Source organism: Neolamprologus multifasciatus, chromosome 12 (genome assembly GCF_963576455.1).
Source record: "Neolamprologus multifasciatus chromosome 12, fNeoMul1.2, whole genome shotgun sequence".
NCBI classification, from domain to species: domain Eukaryota; kingdom Metazoa; phylum Chordata; class Actinopteri; order Cichliformes; family Cichlidae; genus Neolamprologus; species Neolamprologus multifasciatus.
Genome location: NC_140450.1, coordinates 27,281,584 through 27,299,171, shown reverse-complemented (window position 1 = coordinate 27,299,171; position 17,588 = coordinate 27,281,584). Strand labels below are relative to the sequence as shown.

Here is a 17,588-nt window from a genome sequence, read left to right as displayed (position 1 = left end):
TAGCTAGCGCTAGCAAACTTGGCTAGCAAGCTGCATCCACAGATTCTAATGGTGCATTCAAACCAAATGTGAAGCAACATTATTTCAAAATGCAAACTCTGTGTAACAAGATGTTTTGATGTGAGATTGTGTGCAAGTGAAAATATTTCCGCTACAGCAAAAAGTTTGCTTAACACTGTGTTGCAACAATCCATCAGTTGGGATCCATCAGAGTCACGAAGAGTCTTCTGATGTTATTGATAATAAGAAAAGCAGGTAGAACTATAAGGTTCAATTTCTCTTTCAGATGGACAAAAAAACAAAACAAAACACAAATAGCTAGGAGAATTTGCTCAGGCTCCTAGCAAATGCAGTTATGGTATAATTTGAAAAGCCTATGTGGCTTCATTGCCCAGTTATTGCATATTCAGGCCACACACCTGCCTGGTAAGCAGACAACAATACCCCAGCCTTATATGGCTGAGGAGTAAAAGAAAAGGACTTGGAGAAAAGTGAGTGAAATAACAGGACGGTAACAGTAAGGATAACAATTTGTGAAAAGAGGTTTCAGTAGCTTGATTCCAATTATCAGCTGTACTCTGTCTCACCCTGTGTCCTGTGAGTAGGGATGAGTATTGATAAGATTTTCACGATTCCGATTCCATTTTCGATTCTGTTTAACGATTCGATTCTCTTATCGATTCTTTTTTTAAAAAAAAGGAGAACACTAAGGTTGATTAGCTTAGAACTTTGTTTTATATCTTCTCTTTGAACAAGATAGAAATTTAGGAGTAACATGGCCTTACAAACCCAACAGTGAGATCTTAAGAGATCCACAGCCTACAGCTCTTCAATGGGGTGTCACTGGGTCCCCAGGAAAAAAAAATTGTAAATGTAAAATAATAAAATAAATATTCTTCTGTAGCAATAACAAAGTATAACATAAATTATTCTGTAGCAATTACACAAGAATATCCAGTAATGTCCCTGCCTACAATTAAACACATTCACTTACTGAAAATCATCTGCTGTGGCAAATGGGTGCAAGCCTTTGACCACAAACTTAGTCACTGCTCGGTGACATTCGTCTATCCTGGCCTGAAAGGAGACGCTACCGGTAGACTGCAGCGAGAACTGCCAGCATCTGAGCCAGACTCTGTCTCTCTCATCATGGTCACCTAAACGCACAGTAATGGCAGGTTTTGTAATAAGGCAGATCGCGCTAACATAATATGCACTGTTAGTTGATTATTTACCTGCCGCATTAACGGGAGAGGACGTGCAAACGTTACCGCTGCTGCTGGGTTGAGATTCACGAGTCCGGAGCGGAATTAAAAACACGACATTCATTTAAGGTTATCGCGTGTTTTGTGAGCAAATGCTTTTGCATATTCGTAGTGTTTCCTTCCTTAAATGAAATATCTACTTTGCAAGTATTGCAAGTAGTGATGTGTCCTGTGTGTCGAAGCGTCGAATCGTGTGTCGGGTAATCTCGGGGGCGTGTCTGTGAAGCGCGTATCGAGGCTTGCTTTGATTACGTATGTAGTGACGTTCGAGGCCTCGCGGGCAGTCCGTACCACGTGACTGATTCAGGGACTGGTTCACCGGTTCGCGCCAGATTCGAAATAAAATGGACAGAAAAACAGCTGATTTCCCATCACACTGTGTTATGGAATTGGATTACGTACGTGTTACATAGTTACTTGAGCATTTCTTCTTCGATGGAACCAGGAAGGAAGAGATTTTTTATTTTATTTTATTTCTCCTAATAAAGTATGCACACAGTAATAAATATCACAAATGATAAGCACCATAATATAAATAAACAACACTACAGATCCTATAATCTGATTTCTGTCTTTTAGTTTATTAAAAAGTGAAGCGCCAAATACTAGTTTGTGTCACTATCCAGATGCACATAAGCATGATTACACAGGTACTAGCGGGTTTTGATTATCGATTAAAATCGATTCTAGCTTGGATAACGTGATATCGATTCATTAAAATCCTGAATCGATTTTTAATATAAATATTACTACATTTCAACCACCACCAAACAGCTAAAACAGTAAATGAGAGCAGGTACACCAATTCTGCACAAAGACGTGCAGACGTGCAAAAACACGAAGCGCTGACGAGTCAGAATCAGTGAAATGTCGCCTTTCTCACCAGACAGCACGGACACGGTCGGGGCTGAAAGCCGACAGCTCACTGATTCTAATCTAAGACATCTGCTGTGATGCTTACACATTAGATAAAGTCTCGAAAGTGTCAGCTTTCTTTTTATAGTTATAAAAATATGCAAATGTACTGATCTATGATCTGAATTATACTATTGACTGACTGTCTGAGGCTAACAGTTACACAATCATACCAAAACTCTGTCCTGATAGTTTCCACTTTCTCTTTTGTATCACACATACTGAGACAATATTCAGGATAAATAACCAAGAAAACAATTTATTTATTCAGTTTAGAGGTTTACACATCATTATAATCACAGAGCCTTCACTTGAATTGTCCACTTGATGGCGCAGTAGAGCAAATGAATCATCACAATGCTTCGAACCATGAGTCGACCAATTGGGTGGAAAGCTTCAGTTCATCATGAGGCTTCATCTCACCATCACTAATTGCAAGTTGCCCTGTTGTCATCCGTTCTCGTAAAGTATAACCAAAGTTTTGAGCGTTTGAGCCGCTTACACGCCATGTTTCCTGCGAGGTAAATGACGCTCCGCAACGTGGTGACGTCATTCGGGGCGACTGGAATCGATAAGGGAATCGTCTGCAAAAATGGCAAACAATTCCAAGGAATTGAAACAGTGGGAACCGGTTCTCAACAAGAACCGGTTTTCGATACCCATCCCTACCTGTGAGGGGTGAATATTTGAGGGTTTCCAACATGATGAAATACTAGTAGACAATGGGAAATTTCACTTTGCATCTGGTGTGATTAACAGCACAAGAGACCTGGTAAAATTTGGAATATCCTTCACAAACTTCTTGTATTGGTCTTTATATAGAAGCGGGAAGCAATGAAGTGAAAATACATTGTTACTGTACTTAAGTACAATCTTCAGGGATTTGTACTTTACTTGAGTTATTTTTTCTATATATTTTTTTTTATTTCCACACTTCTTTGACTTGCTAGAAACCAACTAAAAACCGATGGGACAGTTGTGCTAAGACATTAAATGTCAATTGCATTATGGCTGTAGACTAATGACAACATCAGCCTTCAGATTTTGACTCCCTTTTGTCCTGACTTTAGCAATGAAATTTTGTCTCCCACTGGGAATAATGTCTCCCAAGGTAATGGTGCAATCTTGAAAACAAGAAAAAAAAAAGAAGCATTTTTGTTTTCGAGATAGCTTTCCATAATGGGTGCTGGACCTGGAGTAACCTTGCAACCTGTATCAGCTACTCTGCATCTGCCTTCTTTAACGGCAGATGCAGAGTGGCTGTTTTCCACAGAGAGACTCAATGGCTGTTTCCTAGAGTATTTAAAAGTAGAATGGGAGGGAGAGCCTTCAGTTTTCAGGCCCCTCTTCTGTGGAACCAGCTTCCAGTTTGGATTCGGGAGACAGACACTATCTCTACTTTTAAGATTAGGCTTAAAACTTTCCTTTTTGCTAAAGCATATAGTTAGGGCTGGACCAGGTGACCCTGAATCCTCCCTTAGTTATGCTGCAATAGATGTAGGCTGCCGGGGGATTCCCATGATGCATTGAGTTTTTCCTTTCCAGTCACCTTTCTCACTCACTATGTGTTAACAGACCTCTCTGTATTGAATCGTATCTGTTATTAATCTCTGTCTCTCTTCCACAGCATGTCTTTTATCCTGTCTTCCTTCTCTCACCCCAACCGGTCGCAGCAGATGGCCGCCCCTCCCTGAGCCTGGTTCTGCCGGAGGTTTCTTCCTGTTAAAAGGGAGTTTTTCCTTCCCACTGTCGCCAAAGTGCTTGCTCATAGGGGGTCATATAATTGTTGGGCTTTTCTCTGTATCTATGAAGCGCCTTGAGGCGACATTTGTTGTGATTTGGCGCTATATAAATAAAATTGAATTGAATTGAATTGAATTTAACGCCCTTCTTGGGGAGGCAAACAAGTCAAAGCAAGAGAGTCACGGAAACTGCAAGTAAGACACGTATGAACCTTAGACAGGCATTCACAAGATGGAAAGCACTCAGGGACTTGACAGGGCTCAAAAGCAACATTCAGTTAGATTATTTCCACTAGATCAGTAAGAAGCAAAACCTGCCAACTTATTAGCCTTATACAGAGTGGGGGGAGGGGTGCAGGGACTGCTTCTATTGCCGTTTTATATATAGCAGCTACACAAACTATGAATAGATACATTTTATACAATACACTATTAACTTGTTTACTTTAATCAGTGGAACACACACAATGAACAAAGACTAAAGGCTTATTGGATCGGTCAGACACTTATTTCTTCCCTGTGTGGCTTTTAAGGCAAAGGACTGAAAATAACTCAAGGAGAAATGGCATCATTTTCTTATAAACAAGTTTTTTTTAGGGTCTATTAGCGTTACTTTTGTGAAATTTACCTTTAATCTTGGAGACAGCTCCGCTCTGACCGGGTAAAAAAAAGCATGCACTGAAATCCACATGCTACAAATCTCTATGATAACACAAACTGTCACTTTTTAAATTGAGGAACTGCTCCATGAAGTCTACTCGGTGACACTTGCAATTATGCTAAACATGTAAATACATGTATTTTATGGCTCTGTGCCAATTACCACAGCACTGTGGGATTTGCATAGACAACAAGGCTGCCTCTACTAGAAATCTGTTTATCAACAGAAGTACAGGAAGACAAACACGCCACTTAAACTCTTTCAACCGGAATTTTTGGGGTTCGAGCACAACGACTGAGAACTTTAGCGTGAGCATATTCCTCCTGCAGGTGTTTCCTATGACTACTTTTGCCAGACCAAATGTAAATTAACCAAGATGAAGCCAATTATTTTCCTTAAGGAAGCACATGACATAATGAATGTATTACGCATCAGGCAGAACACATTAAATCAACTGCTGCAAACAATTCAGAAAAATGTGGCATTTATATACACAGTATCTGTGTTGATATGATTTCCTAATAGGCTATGGCCTTTGGCTTCATCAGTATTCCTCCTGCAAAATCGGGATCATCCACACTAGTGAATGCATTAATCTCGTCGCCAACTCTGATATTACCCTCATTCATCAAAACGCAGCGGGTGCATCAGGACGCCACGAGTCGGCTTTTGATCTAAACTTTTGACTTTTCTTTTTTTTTTTTTAAACCTACACAGGTGCGTGACATGTACTTCTGTCAGACTAACTTGCTATGGTGGAAGGCATTAGAGCACATGTTATATTTAGGACCATCATTCAAATTCGCATATATCTGTAAGTAAAGACACAATGGATACATTCTTCTTGTACTGGAAACTCATTTTAATTCATGGCTGCATGGCTGCTCATGTTACATTTTTAGTTATCATCCTGTTACTCCGTGCAAAAGGTTTCACAAACACCTCTCTTTCAACACAGCCACAAATAAAATGTTTTAGTCTAGAAAACAGGACAGAGCCTCGGCACCATCTAGTGGTGCAGTGATTCAGTTCAGTTTTTGTTGATGGGGCAGTGGGAGCAGTTTAGAGCCGCATGGAGACTGGCGGTGCTGGCGATTGCAGCTCCTGGTCCAACAGCCGGAAGAGCATGGCACTTTTGTTGCTCTCCAAGATTTGTCCCAGAGAGCGGTGGAGTTGAGCCTGCAGATAATGCACGTCCCGCAGCCGCTCCTTACAGTTCAGCTGGGAGAAATAGGCGACGGCCTCGTTTAGCGTGTCGAGAGCCGAAGCTGCTAAACGCAAATCTGCTGGGACATAAACAGCAGTATGCAAATGTAGATGAAAACCGTGCAGCATTATGAGCAGAGGACCAATATATGTGGTGAGGTGGTGTGTCAGGGGAGCAAACTGTTACCTGCTTGCCCTTGTCTGTTTGGCTTGAACCCAGCCACTGCCATCTGACAGCGGGCTGCCAGCAGCATGGCACGACCTTTGTCCATGACTGCTCTGTGGGCCAGAATAGGCTCAATGGCTTCATGCAGCACATTCAGAGCTTGCTCAGGAACCCCCAACATCAGCTGCAGAAACGAGAGACAACAAATGCAATAAATAAACCATGTGGGGGATTTTTGCATAAATGCAAGCTGGTATTTGCACAGCTAAGTGAAGTCTCTTTTAATGCTGCAGCTGACCTGAGTGAAGGCCAGGTGAAGGATGGTTTCCGAGGCCAGTGACTGGAGGTGGTGCTGTCTAGCCAGAGCCAAGGCCTGCAGGAGGACAGGAAGAGCTGTGGAGAAGCCAGATGACTCCCAGTGGAGCTCAGCAGTGGACAGCATCACTCTGAAAGAGACAAAATGACTTTGTGTGATCTCTGAAGCATAAAGGCCAAATTACATTTATGTTGGGATCTTTATATCTTGCAGGAGAACAGTTAAGACTTGCAAGGGTGATGTATAGTTTGAACTTAATTCCTTTTAAACAAGTTTGATTGGACAAATAAAAATAAATGATAGTAGAATAAGTGCATTTACTCAAATTGAGTGGAGCCGTAACGGTATGAGAAAACCGGGTCCTACCTGATAACCATCTCTGTACACTTAGTCTTCTCACAGCGAGCCTGCAGCTGCTGTAAGATGTGGTATGCTTCAGTGCTGCGGTTGAGAGCCTTCAGAACTTGAGCTTTCCTGTCACAGAGCACACAGTTATTGTGCAGCTCAAATAAAAAGTGTATAGGGCAGCAAATGTTATAAGAAGGCCTGCAGATTCACTTTGAGTTACCTGTAAAGACCCTCTGTCTGATTTAACGCAGCGATAGCTGTGACTAGAGGCTCTGCCAAGTGATATTTCCCTTCGTTCATATGTCTCTCAAACTGGATTTTCAGATCACACAGCATCCAGAGCTGCATTTGGGACACAGAAAAGTAATTTCATTACAGTGAAATTATACCATGAATTACAGAATAAATGAACTCTGTAATGTTTGTTTTACTAATTCTACACGGCTCAAGAAAGATTAAGTAAAACACTTGATCATTCGACTACAACATATAGTTAAACTTTGGGATCAATCTGTCCAGTTAGGAAGCACACACCTTTGTGAATTCATTTCACCTGCTTTGGTGCAAATGAAAGAGGACTAGAGAGGAAACAATAAGATAACCTCCAAAAAGTGAATGATGGGCAAACACCAATGAATGGGAATTGGCAGGTCTGCTACTGGCACCCAGTTCTGTTCACAGATGAGATGAGGTTCACACTGAGTAATGTGTCAGACATGGAAAAGTCTGAAACACTGTGGTAAATGTTTCGATGCCTACAACATAATCTGAGAAGATAACAGGATAACAGTAACAGACAAGTCAGTTCCTGTTTACTCCGGCAAATACCAACTGAGCTGCATCGTTCTGGGCTGTGAGCACAAAGGACGTCAGGCCCTTAATCTACCCTCATGAAGTCCATTTGTGTCTGGTTAGAAACATGTGTGATAGCCCATGGAAGATCATTCTGTAGGGCTTCTTTTGTTCCACCTTGCTTTAAGAAATGGACATTGGTCCTGCTGCTGGGCTCATGCCTTTCTACCGCCCTGATCTCCACTGCACTCCTAAACTCTGCAAATTGGGTTGTACCATCCTGGAGGAGCTAGACTACTTTTGCAACCTGAATGGACTGTGGGTATTGTGCCATGCTACTAACAGTGACAAGAAAAACAAAGCAAAACTATGGTGGGAAAAAAAAAAAAAAAAAAAAAAAAAAAAAAAAAATCACACAAGAATGAGAAAGAGAAAGCAATGGCCTGGGGCCACAACCGGCTAAACCATTCCCTTTTTGGGAATTGCCTTTCCACTGCACCTGTTGCCACTTTCATTTTTACCAAAGCAGGTAAAGTGGGTTTGCACTGCTTTATTCTTCTTAACTGGACACACTGAAACCCCTGACGTATAAATAATTTTGTGTTATACTGATGATTATTAGGTGTTACTTTAATATTTTGGTAGTGTATTACATTTAAGTCAAAACAACGTGTACAATTATAACTACAGCATATTCTGTTTTCCACAGAGAGACAGCCAACTGTTGTTACAGCAGGAGAACTACATCAGTAAACACGACCAGAGCTTATTTCCCAACTGTTTTAATTAACAATTCTGAAAGTGACACACATGGTAATTAGTTTGCTATTTGACACAAGGAAGCAAAATATAATTATCACGGGGAAAACAATCCTCCACATGAACTACTGCTAAAAATCAGAGTAACTACATCTGCCTCTCCGCTTTAGGCTAGACTCAAATTATTAATGCGGGTTGGTGAAGTTCATCCAACTTTAAATCTCATATTTAATGGTAAAGCTGAGAAGCTGAAAGAACATAATCATTTCCCTTTTTTGTTTCCAAAGCACAGACTACATAAAATAAGATGGAGGTAGTCACCATAACACCATCATAAACCAGACGTGACAAGTGACTGAGAAATCAAAGAACACTGCAGGCACCTAACATGAGGAAGCCCACCCTAAAGCATACTCAGCTTTATCACCCTCTCTTACACTAAAGGGGATAAACTGCAAGGAAATCTCATTATATTCAGAAAGACTTGAAACTGGCATTCTATAAACAAACCACGATAGTGTTTACTGAAGTCACAGATCAAGTGAGCCAAAGAGATATTTTCCCCACAAATATAAATACAATCACCCCCCCCCCCCCCCCCCCCCCGAAGTCGCCACCTCCTGTGGGCTCATTTGAAAGAATACAGGCATTTTTCTGCCCACGTCAACCTTTCACGTACAACCTTTTGTGTACAAAGTAGCGAGTAAACTCTGTGATACGTGTCAGTTATTTTCGAGAATATAAAAATATCTAACAAGGCTTTGGAACAAGTTTTTCTGGGTCTGAAAACTTAAAACTCTTATTTTTCAACTTTGTCCTCTTTGTAGTTACTGCGCTGATACGCTGAGAAGCACAGTGTGTTTCAGAAAATGTACCTTGGCATACTGTGTGTGAGGAGGAAACTGTTCTTTCAGATGCTGAATAATTTCTGAAACGACACCGTACACGCCCTGCAACACAAGCAGAGTTAGATGGGATCATGAGTTGAACTACAGCCAAGAACACGAAAGCAGACCAGGTCAATTTTTCTTTAATGTCTAAGATACGCAACAGCAGGGCAGACAGCAGGCAAACTAGATGAAATCAAACGCGTTACCTGCTCAGCGTGTAGCTCGGCCAGGTGACAGAGGACTACAGCGAAGCCCTCTGTGTTGTTCTGCTGGACCCCGAAGTTAACTGGCTCAAGACTGCTCATGTTGAGAAGCAGCTGGGCCTGCTGCAGAGACATCGTGCTGCAGGAGACACAGGAGGCCGCGTTAATTACTTACAAAAAAAACAAAACATGTTTTTCTGCACTTGAAAAGTCGAACTTGTGTGGGAGATGTCTGGCTGTCCAAAATATTAATCCATGCATACAACATCAGGCATTTCAGCCACTTCACTGATTTGATTTCATATGAATGGTTAAGAAGCTGCAGTGTTAGTATGCAGTCAAAAGTGAGCAGAAGTGGCAACTGTGTGTTACGGTGGCAGAGTGAAGAGCCTGACCTCTTTCCATACATCCTCCATATGGAAGTCGTCTGAGCCAGGCTGATCTCGATCAGCTCCGACAGACTGTGCTTCCAGTGAAGGATGTCTGTGTCCTTCAGGGCATCCATCAGCTTGTGTGCCGTTTTACCCTGTGTCGCCCCCTGCTGGACCAATGACTGAATGCCCAGAGATGCCAAATACTGTAAATGGAGAGGATTAATAACATTTTAAAATCTAATAATAAGTCAATTTCAGTGAGTAAATATAATATTTTGCTGCTCGTACGTTATCCTATTATTTTCTGCATAGCATTCTCTAAGAAATTTACATGCTTATGAAAATTGGGCCAAAGAAATTTACAAATAATAAAGATCCAAACCACTTTAATAGAGGAATTCATATGTGACACCTCATGTTGCACTCACTGGCAGGCAGAAATGGGCAGCCATTTTTACTGAATCCTCGGTTAGCACAGTGCTGTCAGAACCTTTCATCTGTTCCAGTGTGTAGAGCCAACTCTGATGGAGGAGAGCGTGTTAGATTCAGACGTAATTAACAATCCATCATGGCACAACCACTGAAGTGAAGATAATGAAGTGGGAACTGTTGTACCAGACAGTGCTGCAAGCACACATGATCATTGGACTCCTGGGCAATCCGGATAGCCTCCTGTAGAGCCAGATCAGCCTGTTGACTAACAGGAGAGAAAAAGGAAAACATCTTTGTTTTTTTTATTCTTTTCTATGGAACTTGTCCACGTACTTGGACTCCTCCAACTCCTCCATTAGTACTCACTAATGGCCAAAGCGACAGTGCAAGCTTGCCAAGTTAAGAGCAGCGTAGCGGAGACTTCGACCATAGCCCTCGTCCCCATTGCTCTTTCCGTCATTTCCAGACAAGATGAGTCGATCAAAATAATGCAAGAGACTGTGGGCTGACAGGAAGATGTCCTGGACTCTCATGCTGTTCAAGTAGTTCAGATAATGCTGAGGAGCAAGACAGAGAAAAGAGAGCTAATGAAGGAGACACCGACCCGCTGACTGATCTGTTTATATAGTAAGGAAAAGTTAAGGAGATGAACTTTACCGCTTCAGCAAAGTCAGGATTAAACTTCAGCATGTTGTTGAGCTCTTCCTGCAGAGCAGCAGGCTTTAGAGCTTTATTCTCATCATTCTTGAGTAGGTATGCCTGCAGAAAGAAGTTTAAACATGGTGTCTGTAAATACTATAACTGAATTTTTAAAATGTATTTATTGCATTAAATTTGTTGATATGAAGACTCTAAAGCTGTATACACATTGGTAGCAGATTGCAGCGATGATGAGACCACAGAAAGTGAACGATGCTTGACGACTTAAAGTAATCGTGGTTGAAAAATATGCTGGTAACGTGAAGTGGGTGGGGCCCACAATAAACTCTTCTCACCTACCAGACGACTACCTATGACAGTGAAGAATACTGTTGATTGATATATGACCTGCTAGCAAATACATTAAAGCGTCACCTATGCAACTGGAACTTGGACTGTGTGCAAGTAACCAGCAATCATCTTCAAGGAGATGTGCAAATAGCTTCCAGTATGTACACAGGTTTAGAGTCCCACCTTAAAGTGGACATGAAACACTGCATGTTTTAACTAATTTACACCATGGAGCCCTGCTCTAAAAAAACTATCATAGCTTTAACTTTGTTTTTAAGAGCATGCTTAACACCATCTAGTGCCAGTGCAGAACATGACATCACTGGCTTGGTTGGTTGCTGCTAAGAGATTTAGATTAGTTTATGCTAGCTACAAACATAAATCAGCAAATCAACACATCCGAGCATGACTAACAGGTGGATTTTCCTGTTTCAGCCAAACAAAAAAAAGTAACTTTCAACAGTTATTTCTCAAATTTGGCTTCACAGACAGAGCTAAATCTAATGCAGTTTTTAGAGTAGGGCTTAATTTAGTGTTAATACATGTAGTGTTTCATGTCCACTTATAATCAACACTCACCTGTCTAGCAAGAAAGTACTCTGCTTGTTTTTGTGAGAGGGGACCTCTGCTTGGAGTATTGTCACTTCTGCAACACAAATTAGGAGGTGACGCCAATCAAAAACAACAATGCCAAAATATTTCAGGGCACAGCTGAAACACTGGTGCATATTTCACTCACCGAAGCTCTGACTCGTGCAGTGGAGTGTCCAGCTCCTCCTTGTCCACTCTGTCACCTACAGTATCCTCAATGCTGGTCAGGTCCATCTCCGAGTCGTCTGCGACCAAGGCCGGCACCTGGCCGTCCATAGGCTTGGCATAGTGACTGTGGTAGTAGTGCTGCAGGGATTTGTACAGCTTGTAAACCTGACTGAAAGAAAGCTTGTTGTAGGCCAGAAGCATGTGTCGCATAAAAAGACCTGAAAAGGGGTGAAAATATTGTTTAATACAATACTTTTCAATTTTAACAATTCTCAAATCAGACTTCCACTGAGTTATAATCAGGACTGCAATAAGGTGCAAATTACTCACCTACTACACTGGTTTTGTAAGCTTCGGTATCAAAAGCTGTGAATGGAGTAGGAAGAGTAGAAAAGAAGTACTCCATGTCTTTCAGCTCTCCATCTGCCATTTCGTGGAGCCTTTAAAGGAGAAAAAACACAGTGATCGACTACAACATCAACATTTAAACTTTATTGTGTTTTAATATTACACCAAGGGAAGTGAAATCTAAGGCCTAGGGACCAGAATTTAAATGGCAAAGACTCCAGTCCAGCCCAATGGATGGCTTTGGAATATGTGAAAGAGGGCACAAATTTGGGACTTTTAACTGTATTTTTCTAATTTTTATAGCTTTTCCTACTGATAAAAAACCTCAGCAATGGCCTTTCATATTAAACCAAAAGTAATGATATAACAGATAAAGAGAAAAAAATAGAATTTAATATCTTTTAATTTAATAGAACATTCCTAAATCATGTAGAAAAATTGAGCGCTACTGCTAAAATTGCTCTTCTTTCCTTATAGTGAGATATATCGGGGATAAAAATTCCGTTAAACTTCTTTACACTGCCCACTTAGATCAAATTAGCTAATATATGGCCAAGACTACAAACTGAGTTGGACACTGGCGTGTAGATTTTTCCATGTGAACTTAAAGCATCGTCATTTTTCTTTCACAAATGGTAGAATGAAATCAAATGGGATAAGATCGATTTCTACCTCAGTTTGACAGCATATGCAGTCTGTGGACAACACTCCTCCACAGTCTTGAGGAACTGGCCGAGAGTCAGGTCTGGACCCTGGTAGATCAGAGTGAGCCAAGGTAAACAATGCTTCAACAACAAGGTGGATAGGTTCTAGGGTAGTTTTAGTTTCCGACATTCATAAAAACCAACCTGCTGTAGAGGGAGGATGAGCTTGTTAAGTCGCCTTCTCTCTGGCAGTGTTATCTTGGAGGCAGTCATTTCATACAGCAACGCTAACACGGAGATTTTATACGGAGTCACCCAGTCTTTAATGCCAAACACGTTAGCATGGACGACCCCGTTCGTCATCATGGGATTAAAATACAAACTTTCGTGCACACTCGCCATCTTCAAAGCGTTCACATCGATTCTGACGTGCGCTCGGTCAGCATTTAACAGAGGAATTTTAAGGACAGTCGGCAGCTGCACATCACAGCGGCGGTGACTAGCTAGTTAGCCAGCAACCGGGCGTACTGAGTTAATGTAACGCTAGCTAAGTCGTTTGAAAAGTAAAAATACATCAGAGCCTATGCACGGCTAGCCTGCAGATGTACTCTTTTAAATGGCAACACGCAGATGTTTTAACTTACGAGTAAATTTGGCGTATTTTAAACGTGTTAAAAATATTTTCCCTCTCTGCTTTCAAACCGCCCTCCTTCTGTCGCCTTAAAAATACGTCATAGAAACATTTTTTTTTTTACATAAAACTTTATTTTCATGTTTCAAGGAAGGCTATGGCGGCAGTGACAAAACGGGAAATAATGGCGTTAAAGGAACAACTCTAAGCACAAACAACAATACGCATACGTGCCGTTTGATTTTTGTAGCTATTCTCGTAACTGTAGCCTGAAGGACATCTTCGCTTTCACAGTCGTCACCTGAAGGGATCATTATGACACATTCGCTGTGTCCCATTTCAGGGTCTGCACGCTTGAAGTACGCATTTTAAGTGCGGTTACGTCACCGCCACGCGACGACGGCTGTCCCAATTCAAAGTGTACTTGAAATGCATACTCCAAATGCGCCGTCGATTTCCCCAAATATCAAGCGTGGTCCGGTGCACGCTTCGTGGTCCCATATATCCCACAATTCATAGCGCGGCGGTGGGTGTGGATAATTTTGCCGCAAAATACGGCAGAAGGGAGCGGCCGAAAAGTGAACTGTCAAAAGTAAGTACTGAATATGACGTCACTTATTCATGTGCGAATGTTTAATAATGAAGAACATTAAAACATTGCTGTTGGCCACATGTCGGCAAAGTTATGTGACACTAGTGATGTTTGTACTTTCAGCATTAACTTGGTTTTAAAGCCTCTACTTCTAAATATACATATAGTCGACCTTAATCTTACAGAGAATCTGATGATTTTATGGATAATTAAAGTCAGTCATATATCCACAAACACAACAAGCTGAAAGTCAGTGATATATATATATATATATATATATATATATATATATATATATATATATATCATAATAATCTGACAATACTATAATATTGGCCATATTATATTGAGATTACTTTAGTCTCATGAACAACATTAACTAATTATTATTTACTAGCTAATCTTAAATAACTGTTCAGTACAGAAATGAAGCCCAACAATCATGTTTTACAGTCCTGTGGTCTCAGCCTCAGATACTCAACTAATCAAAGTGATGTCATGACAAAAATGATTGACCAACAAAACAATTTTCTCCTTCATTTATGTCACACAAAGCTGTATGTAACGTGTCTCGCGGTTAGTATCATGGTTGCTAGGCAACCTGAACAGCGCGACGAAGCATATACCGTCCCATTTCACTAGCCTCTCACTTCCGCACTTCTCGTACTTATAGTAGCACCGTATGTAGTACGCGTAGTGCGTGTACTTCAAGCGTGCAGACCCTGAAATGGGACACAGCCCTCGACTGTAGAAAACATGGACGACGCGACAGGTCCCCAAAAATGAAGCCAAAACGTCTCTATCGCCCCCTGGTGTCTGGCTGCAGTATAGGTCATAAACCCTGCCTCCTCCATGTTAGCGGATGGGACTGGGGTCAGACTAAAATAAATTATTTCTCCTCAGATAAATTTTTTCAAGGGATGCAATCTGCCAATTTATGTAGTTCTTATCACATTGAGTTGGGTCCAAGGGGTCACTTTTCTCATAAATCTATTATGATTATTAACTAGAGCCTTAAAAATTGGGGTGAAACGTCATGATGAAAGCTTTGATTGACAGCTGCAGTTACGGAGAAACTTGCGCTTCTTGCGTAGAGCAGGTGTATTCGGGAGAGAAGCCAAGAGAAGAAGCTAACATCAAAATATCGACTGGGTTTGAAATTATCAAGATGAGTTGTTCAGCAGTAAACTGTACTAACCGACCACAGGGCTCTGATGGATCGTTGCAGTTTTTTCGGTAAGTCTAAATTGTGTTTCATAAGCTAATACATGATATGGTTTGCTAGTTAGCATCGGTATTGCATTGAATATGTATATAAAGAAGTGTTAGCTACCAGTTCTTTGTTCAATTTAAATAAATAGCATTTAAGAAACTGCTAATAAATTTTATTTTAGTCAAGAAATTGTTTGAACCGTGTTAATAGGTTGTGGTCATCTACCCACCACTGTCACACCACAGCCATTTTGCTGCACTGGCTTGCATAAACTGTAATATATTTGCTTGATGTTTTAAAAAATTACAACTTGAGCATTCCTGCTGCATACAAAATACAGTTTGCTAATCATCTTTAGATAATCTTCAGATGAGGCTGTTCTGGCATTTACTTACTACCTGTGATATCACTTCAGCTAATTATCTTGCCCTGTTTTTGTAATGCAAAAGAGTAAAAAAAAAAAAGCTTCTAAATATGAACGCATGGCTTGCCCACATAATAAACGATGCATGTGAGAGGCTTTTTAGTCTGATTTTGCTACGCTGTCATTATGACCATCCAATCAGATTAACCTGACACAGCTGCACCTGGATTCAGTCTGCTAAACAGTCATCTTAGGTGCATGTCTTTTTTTGGTGGTGGGGGTGGTCAGTTTTCCTTTAGGTGATGCAGCAAGACTGAACCAGTGGCTGGCTAACATGAGAAGGAAGGACTGGACACCTGGGCCATCATCTCGTCTTTGCAGTGCTCATTTTGAAGAAAATGACATCATCACAGACTCAAAGGTTAATAAAATCTATAACTATTTCTATGTAATATTATAAGAAAAAAAAACATTAAATATAAAGTTTCTCTTTCTCTTTTTTTTGTGCTGCTTTAGGGAATCTGTCGACTCAGCAGAACAGCAGTTCCAACTATTTTCAGTTTTCCATGTATTCAGGTGAGGTCAACTGGGAGAGGATCAAGACGTAACATTTTGATAAGTACTGGCACAGAGGTAAGTGGCTCTCCAGGTTTATCAAGCGATGTGTCAGGGAACAGTAATCTTGGTCAAACACATACAAAATTCGACCACAACATGACACCAGGAGACCATAGTTATGCGTTATTACCAACCACATTAGCAGAACCAGGCTGTATTCAAGAAGATCACTGCTACAACCTTGAGTCTCCAAAGTCGTTAAAGCGTAAAAATCAGGCTTCAGAAGAGATGCTAACAAAATACAGGAAAAAGCTGAGATTGCAATGCCAAAAGTCTAGGCATTTAAAGACAAAAGTTTGTACCTTAAAGGATGTCACCAAAGAACTCAAGAACAAGCTCATGATCTCAAATCAGTGTGCATCTTTGCTTGAGTCAATCAATGAAGTTCCAAAACACATCTTGCGTAAAATCCTTGATGGGAAAAAGTCAGCTAAATATTCTGAGGAACTGAAACAGTTCGCCACCACACTTCATTTTTACTCCCCAAAAGCATATGAGTACGTGCGTGAGAATTTTAACAAAGCGTTGCCACACAGTCACACCATTTGCACTTGGTACAGTAGTGTCTCAGCTGATCCTGGATTTACCGTAGCATCTTTCAGAGCACTAACAAGTCACGTGGAGGCAAACAGAGAACAGGGAAAGGAGACGGTGTGTGCTCTAATGATGGATGAAATGTACATCCACAAAATGACTGAGTTTGCAGGTGACCAGTTCCATGGCTATGTAGATATAGGCACTGGTGAAATTGACAACACACTTGCCACCCAGGCCTTTGTCCTCATGGTTGTGGCTGTCAATGAGTCATGGAAAATTCCCATTGCGTACTTCCTCATCGATGGTATGGATGGATCAGAGAAGGCCAATGTCATTCAGGAAAGCCTTAGCAGGCTTCATGAAGTTGGTGTTAAAGTTGTCTCCCTTACATGTGATGCCCCTACGAGTAACCTTGCCATGATAAAGGAACTTGGCGCAGAGTTAAATATCAACAACATGAAGCCCTACTTCTTTCATCCAGAGAATTCCACACAAAAAGTGCATGTGATCCTGGATGCATGTCATATGCTAAAGCTTCTTCGTAATGCCTTTGCATCTTCAATGGAATTTGAGACAGAAGATGGGAGGAAGATTAAGTGGAAGTACTTTGAAGCCCTTAATAAACTCCAAGATGAAGAGGGTCTCCGACTAGGTAACAGGCTAAAAATGGCTCATTTACAGTGGAGAAAACAAAAAATGAAAGTCCACCTAGCAGCACAGCTCTTCAGCAGAAGTGTAGCGGATGCAATGGAGTTCTGTGAACAAGGCTTGAAATTGGAGGAGTTTAAAGGTTGTTCTGCAACTGTGGAGTTTGTGCGCACTG

The 17,588-nt window shown here is 41.0% G+C and overlaps 2 protein-coding genes across 3 annotated transcripts in view; one reads left to right on the top strand and one right to left on the bottom strand.

Moving 5' to 3' along the window:
* Nucleotides 1–4,032, top strand: part of LOC146507171 (glutathione hydrolase 5 proenzyme-like) — a 46,802-nt gene extending 42,770 nt beyond the window's left edge. Inside the window, exon 11 of the mRNA XM_085180597.1 lies at nt 3,808–4,032. Within this exon, the coding sequence (XP_085036723.1) occupies nt 3,808–3,906 (99 nt within the window). The 3' untranslated portion in view covers nt 3,907–4,032. The remainder of the gene's footprint in view (nt 1–3,807) is intronic.
* A 1,389-nt stretch (nt 4,033–5,421) lies between these two features.
* On the bottom strand, nt 5,422–14,268 carry anapc5 (anaphase promoting complex subunit 5). 2 transcript variants are annotated; one of them, XM_085180591.1, is made up of 17 exons: nt 13,015–14,268; nt 12,839–12,918; nt 12,149–12,258; nt 11,799–12,036; nt 11,639–11,705; nt 10,727–10,828; nt 10,436–10,626; nt 10,253–10,334; nt 10,066–10,158; nt 9,659–9,840; nt 9,267–9,402; nt 9,046–9,120; nt 6,840–6,961; nt 6,638–6,745; nt 6,254–6,401; nt 5,977–6,139; nt 5,422–5,869 (listed from the first exon to the last, which is right to left on the bottom strand). In XM_085180591.1, exons 1-17 carry the CDS (start codon nt 13,210–13,212, stop codon nt 5,646–5,648), a joined length of 2,319 nt encoding a protein of 772 aa, XP_085036717.1. In that variant the 5' UTR covers nt 13,213–14,268; the 3' UTR covers nt 5,422–5,645. The 2 variants fall into 2 exon arrangements, with proteins under 2 accessions (XP_085036717.1, XP_085036718.1); XM_085180592.1 differs by having other exon boundaries at nt 5,422–5,866; nt 13,015–14,266.
* Between the last annotated feature and the right edge of the window lie 3,320 nt (nt 14,269–17,588).

What these genes read in the sequence shown, in the direction of transcription:
- anapc5 (XM_085180591.1), bottom strand. Translation starts at nt 13,212, where the DNA reads ATGGCGAGTGTGCACGAAAGTTTGTATTTTAATCCCATGATGACGAAC. An exon ending in CCGAGCTACACGCTGAGCAG is followed by an intron (nt 9,121 to 9,266) that starts GTAACGCGTTTG and finishes CTTGTGTTGCAG; the next exon opens with GGCGTGTACGGTGTCGTTTC. An exon ending in TGTACAGAGATGGTTATCAG is followed by an intron (nt 6,402 to 6,637) that starts GTAGGACCCGGT and finishes TGTCTCTTTCAG; the next exon opens with AGTGATGCTGTCCACTGCTG.